At 46.3% G+C, this 13771-nt stretch overlaps 1 protein-coding gene across 1 annotated transcript in view; it reads left to right on the top strand.

Moving 5' to 3' along the window:
* The window catches only part of FER1L6 (fer-1 like family member 6), a gene marked incomplete at both ends in the record, with an annotated part of 94892 nt that overhangs the window by 56366 nt on the left and 24755 nt on the right, over window positions 1-13771 (top strand). Inside the window, 6 exons of the mRNA XM_084229753.1 lie at window positions 342-491; window positions 8048-8158; window positions 8387-8548; window positions 9791-9971; window positions 12151-12377; window positions 12922-13044. Coding sequence (XP_084085879.1) covers window positions 342-491; window positions 8048-8158; window positions 8387-8548; window positions 9791-9971; window positions 12151-12377; window positions 12922-13044 — 954 coding nt within the window. The remainder of the gene's footprint in view (window positions 1-341; window positions 492-8047; window positions 8159-8386; window positions 8549-9790; window positions 9972-12150; window positions 12378-12921; window positions 13045-13771) is intronic.

Below are 13771 nucleotides of genomic sequence, written 5' to 3'. Positions count from 1 at the left end.
CCTGGAGACCTTTTGGAATGTTTGATGCCACCTTAGTTCTCCTTTTCGCCTTCAAGTCCGCCTTCAGTGATTATTTTAACTTTGTTCACTGAGCTCAGTATACTGAGGAGAGAAGAAACTCCTAGGAGAGCCTTGGGCCAGGAAGTCCTGAGATATGGTCCTCTTGGAACTTTCCCTGAATGCCATGATGGATCTCTTGCCTCCATGCCAGTGGAAGGGACAAGAAGGGCCTGGCAGAAGCAGAGAGACATACCTAAAGGGAGACACAGAAGCTGACAGTCTTGTGGAGGATCATAACTTGGCAGGTAACAGCCATGAACAAAATTTTGTTTCTGCCTTAGGGGAAGCCAGAATACCTGGGGGCCACAGTAGCTGCTCCAGTTGTGAAGCTAGCTGATGAGGACTATGAGCCCCCCCAACTGTCCTATCACCCCATCTTTTGTGGAAACCTCTCTGGAGGGGACCTCCTAGCTGTGTTTGAACTGCTGCAGGTAAGTGAACCAGAAGTGACGCCTGCATTGGTGGCTGTCTTGTGTACCCAGCCGAGCGGCAGACTCACCAGAGTGCATTTCAATGCGGCTGCACCTGAGTCCTCCCTGACATCCTGTGTCTGGGGTGTCTTCTTCTGGGAACCTGGGAGGGGACAGAGGAATTCAGGGCACACAAGCCGAGCCCCACTGCTGCAAGTTCAAGCCTGGGGCTTCTGGGGGGTTTGGCCAAAAATGCTTCCACAGCTCTGTGAGCAAGACCTTGATTGTCACTTGGCTTTTGCTCCGCTTAAGGAAAACTTCTGAAGGATGGAGTAGCTGCCTTAGAGAAGAGCAAGGTCTCTGTCAGGGATGTGAAGCTGGGGAGCTCTTGGAGGGATGGGGTAGCAGGAATTCAGCTGTGAACTCCAACTCCATAATGGGTACCCAGAGGGTAAGAGGAGAGGACAAGAAAAAACTTGGCCTTATGAAGCTTAGGTTTTAGGATTCCAGGATGATAAATGAAGTGAGATTCATGGAACCAGTCTTGCCAGATAGATGTGTGTTACAGGAAGCAAGGACTCTTGGAATTGAAAGTAACCCTCAAAGCCAGTTGGCTTGTTCTTTTCACCAGTGGGAGGCCTGGTGAATTCAGGCTGTCAGTCAGCGGTTTTAGGTCAAAACCAAGTAGGACACACAACATAGAATGGCTATGAGGGGAGTTTTGTCTCCCCCCTCACTGGCTTTATTGATGTATAATATTGTACAAATTATAGGTATAGACTAGAATGGCTGGACATGTGTACTTACTGCAAAATGATTATAGTAAGGTGAGCTATCATCTTGTGTGTGTGTGGTGAGTACTTTTAAGATGACTCTCCTAGCAACTGTTAGGTATTCAGTGTAGTATGTTAGCCATAGTCAGCATGCTGAGCATTAGACCCCCAGAAATTATTCATCTGATAACTGAAAGTTTGTGCCCTTTAACCAGCTTTTCCCATATATGTATATATACATACTCCACATATCAGTAAGGTCCTGTAAGATTTGTCATTCTCTGTCTGACTTAATCTCACTTAGCCTATGATGTCCAACTCAAGTATAATATCACAAGTGGAGTTTTCCTTTTTGTATCTTTCTAGACACTTCTAGCAGAAAGCCTTATTTCATACTCTTTTCTCTATAATACCTCTCTCAACTTGCAACCTTCTTTTTATTTTTTTTATTTTATTTTTTTAAAGATTTATTTATTTATTTGTTTATACAAGCACTGGGTACAGTCAGAAGCGTGGGAGGGTGAGAGAATTCACCAGAGCCAGAGCAGGGAGCAGAGCAGGCAGAATGACGAAGTACACTGCTGAGGGGAGCAGCGGGCGGCAGGAGAGGTCTGCGCACCATGTGGGACCCTCCCCCAGTGGCCGGGAGCAGCTGGGGATCGAACCGGCGCTGCAGAGGCTGGGGGCAGCTTTGCAACCCAGCATTCAACCGCTGTGCCACCGGGGAGGCCCGCAACCTTCTTTTTAAAGAAAGAGCACAGGCTTCAGGTTCGGTGCCTCTAGAAAAAAATCCATGTTACCTACAGGAACATTGCCAAAGCCTGCTTCTTGCAACACCAGGTATCTCCAAATATAATGAAGAGAAGGTTGAAGACATGCTTCATGGACATATTCCAATCCCATTATTCCGTTTTCATTTTAAAGCTGCCTTCCATTTGTGGCAAATGGTGCTTGTTTTATTTAGAAGCATGAAATTTCCTTTCTGAAACAAAAGTGCAGCTAATGAAAAGATTTACCGGATCATGGTACAGCTGGGGAGTGTGATAGAGAGTGGCTGACTCGGGAAAACTAGATCTAGCATGACACCCCCATTTCAATGTCACAAAGCTGAGGCTCAGGGTAACAGAATTGGGTCAGCCCCCCTTTCCCTACACAAAGCTTCCTGAGGGCTCTGAGCCTGAACCCCCCAACTTGTCAATGAGGAGCTGCCCTGACTGACCCCCCTCCTGGCCCTCTGAGGGCACCCTGGGTTCTGGACCTCTCTCTCTCATCCTCCCTCCCTCTGCTCTGAGCTGGGCATGCTCCTGGGGCCTTGCTGCTTCCTGGCAGCTGAGTTAATGGGGAGCATGGTCAGAGGTGAGCAGCCGAAGAGCTACAATTCATCAGGGTTTCATCACAGCTTCTTTCTCATTTGATTACTTGTTCAATAAGTCATTTGATCATCAGCACGATTGTCTTAGCATGTGGATCTCGTCCAGGCTGAGAAGACAGAGCTGGAAAATGCCCGCCTTTGTCACCAGCTGCTCTCAGCTTTCATCCGGGGCTGGTTAACCCCGGCCTCACCATCTCCAAGACTAGAGAGCTCCCGTCTCAGAAGAAGGATTTAGTACCTGGGCTCTTGCCTGCATTTCCCTCCCTTATGCCACCAGCTGCCCCACCCCCACAATGCCATCCCTGTCCTGACTCACAGCCCCGCCTTTCCCACGCACTTTGCCTTGAATCTTCAGGCTCAGAAGCCAGCCATGCATTCTGTCTGTGCCCGTAGCCAGGTCACATCCTCTAATTGCTCCTCAACGTTTTCCATCTTCCCCATAGACTATTTCTCCTCAGGATTGGCCTCTTTCATGGTCAGCTAGCATCCTGCCCTTTTCTCATTTATCTTGCACCTTCCTTCCAGAACACAGTCAGCTGTAGCTCTCTCCTCTTCAAAGCCTCATCTTCAGCTTCTGCATCTTTCCTTCAGGAACATTTCTCGAGGCCTATTTTTTCTAACATCACTCCTTTCAAACACAGTGAACAAAGTCTGAGAAACTCGTCTTATGCTCCTCTTGGGATCTGAAGCACCATTACCCTGGCAGATCTCTGAAAAGTCCGGGAATCAACTTCTGAAACTTATTTTCTGAATTCCAGTATTTTCCAAACATGATTGCCTGGGAAATTTATATTTTTGTTTGTGTAACTCTTTATTTCTCATGAAAAGAAAATCCAATCCATAGGAGAATGTCCAATTTCCATTGCTTGGCATTTAAGCACTTCCAAAATTTGTACTCAGACTGCTTTTCACCTCAATGTTGGCATGTTTCCTGACACTCGCAGTGGCCTCTTTATGCCAGATTTTTCTGAGTTCCTTGCTCTCACCACTTAAATGTGCTGCAGTCATGCTGCCTGACTGCCTTCAGTAATGCTCTTATCCCATTTGGAAATGTCTCCCTAATCCACTCACATTTGATGAAATGGTCAATTATCAAAGTTTAGAAAAGGAGAGGCCTCCTCCAGGAAGCTTTCCCCACTCCCACCTCAGTCAAATTTTTTTCCTCCTCCATTCGACAACACCTTGGCTCTTTTTCTATCAAATTCAGGCTTTGGGGAGGTCAGTCATTCACGCAAGCTTGTTCCCCCATTGTGCTCTCCCTTTCTGAAGTCAAGGACTGTGACACTTACACATTCAGACATTCAAGCAAGCCTTGTGGAGAATTCATCAGTGACTACAGCAGATGAAACTCCTTCCTCGTGGGATTTATATTCTAGTGAGAGGGAGATAATAGATACCACTGTGAAAGTAGGACTGGAATGTGATAAACACTGAAGAGAAAAGGTAAGGAAAGGTGAGATAAGAAGCAAGGGTGTGTGCATTGTGAGAAGGGGCGCTCAGGGAAACCTCGTGGAGAAAGTGGTATTCGAGTCAAGACCTGCAGGGGGGAGGGAGGCGGACTACACAGACAGCTGGGCAGGAGCATTCAAGGCAGTGGGAACAGCAGTGCCTGGCCCTGAAGCCTCATTGTGCCCGGCATGGCCAAGGCCCAGCAAGGAGACCAGTGTGGCTGGAGTGAGAGGGTAGGAGGTGAGAACAGAAGTGAAAGGTCCCATGGAGCCTTGCCAGGACTTTGACTTTTACTCCCTGAAAGATGAGAAGCCCAGGGCGGGCTCTGAGCACACCAGCTGACGGATGTGGAAACGCGGATGCTGGGTTGAGTACATGCTGCGAGGGTCAGAGGGAAGCCACTTGGGAGACTCCTCAGATCAGCCAGGTTGGAAAACTGGAAACTGGGATCAAAGTGGGCATGGAAAAGAAGAGAAATGGATTCTGGGTATATATCAAAGGCAGAGTCCACAGGATTGGCTGAGACTGGAAGAGAATGTAAGGTTCGTCTCCAGGTCACGGAACCCAGCAATATATTTTACACGTAGAGATGCTATACAATATTTTCAAATACATTAACACATAGTATACAGAGAGCATGTGAGCCTCGGCTGATTTTCTATCTCTCGAGAGATTTAAATTTGCTTCTGAAGTAGTCGGGCGGGTGCTTCTTACAATCCTAGATCATCTGATATCCATCAGAGAGCAAGATTTTGATGCTGAACTTTAAGCTTCGCAAGTGTCAGTGAGTTTCCAATTCACCTTTACATCTAAGGGGACTCACTGCGTGTCAGAAAGTGTGCCAGGTGCCTGGGGAGCTGTCTCAGCCATTCTACCGCAACTCATGAATCAGATGCCGTTACCTTCACTTGACAAATGCAGAACTGAGACTCAGCGACACAACTTTCTTGGGTTCACCAAGTAAGGAGTGATGGAACCCGGGACTGGCGCCCACCCACTGTACGGAACAAAAGCTACAGTACAAAGGTAGACGATGGGCCGGGGAGACAAGGAAAGGAAGGCCCCTGAGCATCTGTGATTTTTCAGCAGGGCAGGGTTGAGGCTAGAGGTCTGCATGACCCCTTATATTTTGCACCCTAGTTCCTTTGTCCTGGCCCTACAGCTGGATGTCCTTTGTCTCCACTGGAGTGTTAAATTTGTCTGCTTCTCACTGTAAAAAAGCAGAATCTTAGCTGGGAACAAAGTTATTCAATCTCTTCCATGTTGGGTGAAACTTCAGGTCCAGGTTGAGCTCTTGTTGGCATCTTTTAGACACTTAAGAAGAGAGGTCCTTCAGGGCATTCCCCAGGCTGACATTTCAGCAGCCCCTAGATGAGCAAACATCTGGTACTTTTTTTTTTTAATTTATTTATTTTTTTTATTAAATAATAAATTTTATTTTTATATTCCCCCATACAACTGCACATGCCCCATTCTGACCCCAATCCCTCCCCTCCTGGCCCCCACCCCCCAAAAAGTGTCTCTGGTTCATAGTTTTTGTTGATTTTGATTTTCACTTTCTTATAGTTATTCTTTTTCCTGATCCCTTATTTAAGTTTTCTAGATCTGGTACTTTTTAACAACCACGTCCAGAGGCAGCCTCCTTGCCACCCCAGCTGTTCTATGGCTTTACTCTTGGAGCTCTGCGAGCAGCTACGTTTGTCAGTGAGGTGATGTCTGCAGGGTAAATCACCCCTCCCCCCGGCTTCAGCACCAGGTGGCACAGGGTGAGCAACGCAGCCTCTTCATCTAGTTGGGTTCCTTTTGCACCTTCTCCATCTTAACCTCTGTGCCATTTGCTGTGTCTGCTTTTCTTTTTCTTTTTTTTTTTTTAAGATATATTTATGCACACAAGAGCCGGGGTACAGGCCAGAGATACAGGAGGGTGAGAGGACTCACCAGAGACAGAGTGGGGAACAGAACAGGCAGACTGACTGAAACACACTGCTGAGGGGAGCAGCGGACGAGTCAGGAGAGGTCTGCTTCACCATGTGGGTAGCTCCCTGGCCTGCCGGGGATCGAACTCGTGCTGCAGAGGCTGCGGATTGCTTCATAGTGCGGTGCTTACCCCCTTGCGCTACCGGGGAGTCCCTGTCTGCTCTTCTTTTCTGAGCTTTCTGAACATCAGTTTAACCACACCTGCCATTGCCAACGAGAACATGTCTGTGAGAAAGAAATGGCGATATACTTGTGCTTTGAGATTCTGATGAACAGTTAGGTTATTTTGAGCACATGGAGCTAATATGTCAGTCAGTTAACAAGTATTTATCGAGAACCCAGTGACTCTAGAGCCCCGCTGGAGGGGCTGGGAGAATGAAGTGGACAAACAAAAATTTCCTCTTAAGTCAAACATCCCCAGAGAGGGAACCTCCTGCTCCAGTGCAATGCTTAATAGGATGTATGAGTCCTGAGGCCTTGAGGGTCATCTGGCCCAATAGCTGAGGCTAAAGAGAAAAGTAACTCATGCAAAGTCACACTATCACCTGGTTTCTGGGCTTGATCCACTAATTTCTACACTAAGTCTCCACAGGGACACTGTCTTCCAGGGACTGAAGGCCAGGAGAATGACCACAGTAGCCAGGATCAAATCAGGGAGGGCTTCTGGAGAGAGGTATGTGTCGACCAGGTCTTGACAGCAGTGTGAGATGGCCTACCGGCAAGACGGACCCTCCCCTAAGTCGGCTTTCTAAGTCCTTTGTGTGAGGTTTCAATGAAGTGCACTGACTGTTCTGCAGTTTCTTTAAATCAAACACACAGAAAATGTCAGTTTTTTATCCTGGAGGTCTGCCTTACAGAACTTCATTTTCTCTTTCACTGGTTAAGATGAACTCTCTATTTGGTTAAGTATGAGTCTCTTTTTTTTTTTTTTTTTGTGGGACCCTCGCCAGTGGCCGGTGATCGAACCGGCGCTGCTGAGACTGCGGGCAGCCTCGCAGCCCAGCGCTCAACCGCTGCGCCACCAGGGGAGGCCCATGCGTCTCTTTATAGTTACTCATAGTGGGGAACTGAAAAGTCTCAGAGGTTCAGAATCTAATTGGAGACATTCTTGATTCTACTGCTGTGGTCTGGTGTCAGCGCATCATGTTTGAGTTGTATCTACTTGGCCTTTTGTCTTTTTTCTATATTATAAGCTGACTGAGAGTGAATTCACCTTTTAACTTCGTGGCTCTGTTACTGAGCAATGGGTTTGATGCCTGATGTACAGGAAGCCAATTACTATGATACAAATTTTGAAAAAAGAAAGGGTTTTGTTGTAAATCAGTTGGTAAGGAGATGGGAGATAAACTCTAATTTGCCTCCCCAATTAAGAAAGTGAATAAGATTATATAGGATTTGGGGACCAGGATAGAGAACAAAGAAGTTAAATTGGTTAAGGACTGAACTAGGGGCAAAGAAATCAGGACAGGACTATAAAGTTTATTGGCTAATTACAGGGCAGTTTAAATATGGAGAAGTTTGAGGAAACTTTATTTCAGAAAACCAGAGCTTTGAATTCTGTTGGAGGACCCCTCAGCTCTCAGTAGCTTCCTTTCTCAGTTGTGTCTCCTACCTCCAGCCAGCCTGAGGCTCAGTTCATGGTTAGTGACTTCAGGTTGAATCATTTGTAGATAAGGTCCAGGCCCAGGTGTGTCTGTGAAAGCAAACTTCAGAGGGCAAGTTAAATAAGTTTCTTTTTCTTTTATGTTTTTGGGTTAGAGAGCAATTTAGCCAGAACCTGTTTCAGCTTGTTACAATGCTCACTCTATGCTGGTTATTTTTATAAATGAATGCATTTGTCAACTAGTAGTTAAGTGTGGTAAAAATGCACTGTCTTGGTTGCATTTTAGGATAGAAATATTACTTCTGTTACAACAGCGACTATCTGTGGATGAGGCGATCCTGTGGACGGGCTGTCTCCCTCGCCTCTCCTTGACCTTCTAACTGACGCCTCTTCTGTGCCGTAGGTGCCTTCATCAGGGCTGCAGGGCCTCCCTCCCACTGACCCACCAGATGTCACCCATCTCTACCCAGTTCCCGCCAACATTCGGCCAGTGCTGAGTAAATACCGAGTGGAGGTACAGTCAGGGGAGGGTCTCGTGTCCCTTGGACTGCAGGGCAGTGGTGCACTGTGTGAGGGAGTTGGAATGGGCGGTGCTTGGAGCCCTCAGGCTTTGCACGGTCCTGTCCCGGTAAATGCACTGTGCTTCTCAGGCTGCGTGTCTGACTCTGCCACTCCTGGGCCAGGGCACATGTGTAGCACCTCCCGAGGTCTTTAGTGAGGGTCCTGCTGGTCTTCCCCTCAGGTCCTCTTCTGGGGAGTCCGAGAAATGAAGAAGGTGCAGCTCCTGTCAGTGGATCGTCCTCAGGTTCTCATCGAATGTGGGGGCCGCGGAGTCAAGTCCTGTGTGATCCAGAGCTACAAGAACAACCCCAACTTCAGCGTCCAGGCAGACGCTTTCGAAGTGGTGAGGGCCTTGCACTTCTCCACCTGCTCCTTCCTTTTACTTCCCAAGAGGGGGTCCCACTCCTTCATGAACCCATTTTTGGGGAGATATTCTGGGGGTTCAGGTGTCCACCACCTCTAAGAAGAACAGTCTAAGTTAGTGAAAAGTCAGAAGTTCAAATGGGATAAGCTGCATTTGTTCATTTTGAAGGTATCTGGTACGGATGAGACAGTAAGCCATAGCAGGTGGGCAGTGATTCCAGAGTGTGGCCAGCAGGTTCATTAGCATCAGTGGGAACATATTAAAAATGCAGATTTTCAGGCCCACCCAGTGCCACTGAATCAGAAACTGCAGAGGAGTGAGGTCTAGTCACTTCTGGTTAAACAGCCCTGATTCTCATTTATGCTAAAATGTGAAAATCACTGGCCTTGAGGAAAAGTATTTTAATGGTTATATTTTTAAAATTTATTTGTGCACATTTGTACATGTCAGTAGTTTGCATGAAATATGATGTTTTACACCAGTCATCTTTTTTTGACACTTGTGCTTTTGTTTATTTCAATATTTCAGCATACAGGTGAGCCCTAAACTCAGGTTTGAACTCCATGAGTTCACTTATAAGCAGATTTTCTATCTGCTGGTTCCACATTCATGGATTCACCCAGACTTGGCTTCGGGTATATACACCAGTATATACCAGTACACACTGAATCCATGTACAGTTTACCAAAACACACTGCTAAGGGGAGCAGCAGTTAAGACAGGAGAGGTCCGCTGCACCACCCTATGTGGGTTAGCTCCCTGGCTGGGGATCAGACTCCGGCAGTAGAAGTGACAACACTGAGACTTAACCCCTAGGCCACCAGAGAGGCCCCAGCTACATTTTAAAAAGCTCAGCTTTCGTCTGTCTTACATCTTGTGCCTGGGTGGACATTCATTTGAGATGCAAGATCTGCTGGTAAAAAATGACAAAATAAGAGTGAAGACTACCGCCATTGAGAACTTGCGAGTGTGTGCTTTTTTGTGATGGGTCCCTGGATTGACTTGCTAGTGCCATCCTGGATATTGGCATGATTACTCCCTGACTCTGGAAGTTGATGCTCTAGATTTCTGGCAAGTTGCATGGGTGGCCTGGAAGGATAGACTGGCAGGATAGGAATGAGAGGAAGATGGGTGTCCCACTTGCTTTGGGGGTGAGCAAGCTGCCAGCGGTCAGGCCCAGCCCAGGTGATGCCCCACTTTACTCTTGCTCTTCTCCCCCAGGAGCTGCCTGAGAATGAACTTCTGCATCCGCCCCTGAGCATCTGCGTGGTGGACTGGAGAGCTTTTGGGAGGAGCACCCTGGTGGGCACCTACACTATCAACTGCTTGAAGCAGTTTTTGTGTAAATCCAGGAAGCCCCTTGCTATCACCTCACAGGTGGATGGAACCCAAGTTGAAGAAGGTAGGAAGCGCCTCGTCGACTACGAGTCACGGTGCCTACTATGTAATTTCACTAAGTTCTGCCAGAGGGCGCTCCAGAGAGCTGTGCTTATTGACACCAGTATATGCCAGTCTACAGCAACCTACCCTACCCCTGCTATCTGGCGTCCCATCTTCTGCCTCTTCAATAGCATTTGCTTTACCCAACTCTTTGGGGTTTGGGGGCATATGTTTTTTTTTTCCTTTGGTGTATGGTTTTTACCACTCTGCTAGATATTGAGTAGTATTTTTGCTTGGATTTCTCTGGTTACCACTGCCCATCTCCTCACATGCTTGCTGCCATCTTGATTTCCCCTTCAGTGATTTGCCTACTTGCCGGGCACCAGCCTCCGGCAAAATGTCGTGTCAGGGGTTCCTGAAAGGATGAGATGGCCTCGGCGAAAACGAATGATCTGAAACTTAGGGACTGAGAGGAAGGGAATGAGAAGACACCCACACTTGGTGAGGTGTTAGTATCTTCTGCCGAGAGGCTCAGCAGGTTCTTTATTTATATATTTTTTGCAAGCATTGAGATTACATTATCAAGTGCATAGAAACAAAGCAGAAACAATTAGTGCATCTCTTTTTTTATGGGCTTTTGGCCACTACTCAGCAAGAAGGCAACCTTTAAGGTTAATAAAAAACTAAGTCTTACACTAAAATTCATTGTTTTAGCTAAACAATAACCTAAGACAATTGATAGCCGTGGGAACATCCCCATCAGCTAAAGCCTAAGCAAAGAAAGAACTTTTCTTATTCTCATGGCCTTCACACCAGGGGCCGGCTGCTACTCAGCTATCAGAACTTCCTCTACCTAGAAACTCCTTAACGCAAATAGCTTCATTTAAGAACTTTCCCAAGAAACTTCAAGGGAAGGCAAAAGAAGGACTTAGAATAATAGTTGTATTGTAATGCTTGTCAGGCATGTTCAATAACTTGTCTCCCATTGTCAAGTGGGCCAAACTGCCCAACAACTAATTTTTTTTTTTTTTTTTTTTTTTTTTAAATAGAGGCATGTTTTATTTATTTATTTGTTTATTTGTTTGTTTTGTTTACACATGCACTGGGTACAGTCAGAAGCGCGGGAGGGTGAGAGAATTCACCAGAGCCAGAGCGGGGAGCAGAGCAGGCAGAAGGACAGAAGTACACTGCTGAGGGGAGCAGCGGGCGGCAGGAGAGGTCTGCGCGCCATGTGGGACCCTCCTCCGGTGGCCGGGGAGCAGCCGGGGATCCAGCCGGGGATCGAACCGTCACCGCAGAGGCCGCGGGCAGCTTCGCAACCCAGCGCTCAACCGCTGCGCTACCGGGGAGGCCCCCAACAACTAATTTTTAAACAGACAATTTTTCATGTTATTTACTTACATTATATGCTGATACATATAATTTATTGCCTAATATACTTTTTGATAAATTTTTTTCTACGACCAAGAACAAAAAGCAAAGGATGCCAGATCTTCAGCCCCATGGTGTGAGGCCCTTTCTCTTAGCTGCTTGTCAGTATCCTATCTGGCTGGAGCAACAAGGCCTCCTGCAGCACCTACTTACATCTTTCACCCATGTTTTATGTGTTTCCTTTCATTTTCTTTTTGTGTGTTCTAGATATTAGCATCTGTAAATTATAGACATTGCTCATGTCTTTTCCTAGGCTGATAACTCCTAGCTTTCTCTATAGTCCCCACCTTCGAGTAGAAATTCTTAATTTTGATATTCACATCATCTAAATTTTGAACTTTATGTTTTTTTCTTTTAGAAGCTTGTTTGAGGAAACCTTTCCCATCCCTTGGTCAAAGGATTTTATGTTTTCTTCTATAGTTTTATATTTTTATTTTTCCAATCAAACAGAACTCAACTAGATTTGTTTAATTATATTATTTTTTACTGAGGTAATACTGGTTTACAACACCGTGTTACTCTGAGAGATCAGTAATAAACACAATCATTTATTGATTACCTGCTGTGCACCTTATATTAGGCACTTTATATTAGGATCTCATTTACCCCTCGTTGAGGTAGGTAGGTTTACTGTTAGTTTACAAATAAGGAAAGTGATGTTCGAAGATATTAGACCTTGTCATAGTTGAATCCCGAACTTCTGATCCCCAGCACTGGGGTCCACTCTGGGTGTCATCCTATTTGCCTAACCCAAGGTGCTCTCATTTCAGCCACTTCATACTCAGTCACAGCCTCTGAGCCCTCTGGGGCCCCTAGCTCCTCCCAGGAGCTCTGCACAGATCACATCTATGTGGATGTTGAACCACCTCCTGCCACTCCACCCGACTCCACTCAGGTTCAGCCAGAGAGCTTGGGTGACGTCCCAGACTCATCTGCTATCCCGGACCCCAAACAGAAGCCTGAAGCCCAGGAGCCACCAAAAGATGGAAAAGCTAAGGTTGGAATGTAACCCCTGTCTGTACTTACAAAGCTCATTGCAGTTTGTTTTGGAAGCTGTAGATCAATCCTCCTACAAAGTAACCATGTGACCATGGACCATGGACAAGTGATTTCACATTGCTAAGTCCTCACCTGTAAAATGGGGATATTGATGCCCAATTCACTGCCTTGTCTGTGTATATAAAATTGAAGCTAATGCCCTTTCTGCACTACCACTTTGTATCATATGTCTGTCTCCTCTATTGAATTCTAAGTTTACCAAGTATGGGTATTATGCCAAATTCCCTTTACACCCCAGTGTCAAACATGATATCTCATATCTGCTCATTACATGCCTGTTGAATAAATGAATGAATGGATGAAAAGATTATTAAACTTCCATTTATTGAAGTGTTACAGAGAGCCACAATCACGAAATCTACCAATACCTCCATCTGCTCCCCCAAAGTACCTGTGTGTTCTCTTCCTCAGGAAACTGGTTGTCCATGGACAATGTAGATGCATTAGGCCAAACTAACAATTCTTCCCTTACCCCTTGCCAGGATTCCAGGAAATTGTCCCGGAGGTCTACCAAAAGGAAGAAGAGGACCATCGCAGATGAATCTGCAGAAAATGTCATTGACTGGTGGTCTAAATATTACGCCTCCCTGAAGAAAGCACAGAAGGTAGAGTCCCCCGTGATGATGATAATCATGGGGATAGATGAAAACACAGCATCCTCTGCCCCGTCCCCTAGTCTTCTCTCTTAAATTCCTTTATAGAGAAGCTTGTCTCAAGTGTGTTTCTCTTAACTGCAGAAGACAAAAGCCTAGAAGGACCAGGATCTGGAAATGCAAAACCCCAAGCTGGAGCTGGCCCTAGGACCTAGGCTTTGTGGTAGCAGCTGGAAGGATGCTTAGTCTATCATGGCCTCTGGAGAATCTTCCCCATAGTCATACCAGGTGGCTCTAGCCAGGAGAGATGATCTCTGAAAGGACAGGCACAAGCTGTTGGGGCTCTAGGGGCACCTGCAGATGCCCAGGCCCAATGACCCAGGTCTGCAGCAAGATTCATGTGGGAAACTTATCAAAGTAAAGGCAGAGTATGTGGCCTCAGCAATGAGAACAATCAGCAGGTTGCCAGAACCAAGCCTCATGTGCGTGGAACAAGAACAGGATGGAAAGAGGGTCTCTTTTTCCCTAGACCCTCACCGGAACTGGTTACTTCTGGTACTTTTGAATTGAGTTGGGCTGTTCTCACTGCTGGCAGGTGGCATCTCATTGATTTGCATGTCCCTCATGATGCGTGATTATTTTTCTCATGTGCCTGTTGGCACATGTATATCTTCATTGGAGAAGTGCCTATTTAGCTCTTGGAGTCATTTTTCTAACTACATCTTTTAATTTTCTTACA

This window comes from Talpa europaea, assembly GCF_964194135.1.
Source record: "Talpa europaea genome assembly, chromosome: 3".
Taxonomy (NCBI): domain Eukaryota; kingdom Metazoa; phylum Chordata; class Mammalia; order Eulipotyphla; family Talpidae; genus Talpa; species Talpa europaea.
Note: the sequence above shows the minus strand (reverse complement) of the source record. Positions and strands in the feature narration are given on the sequence as shown.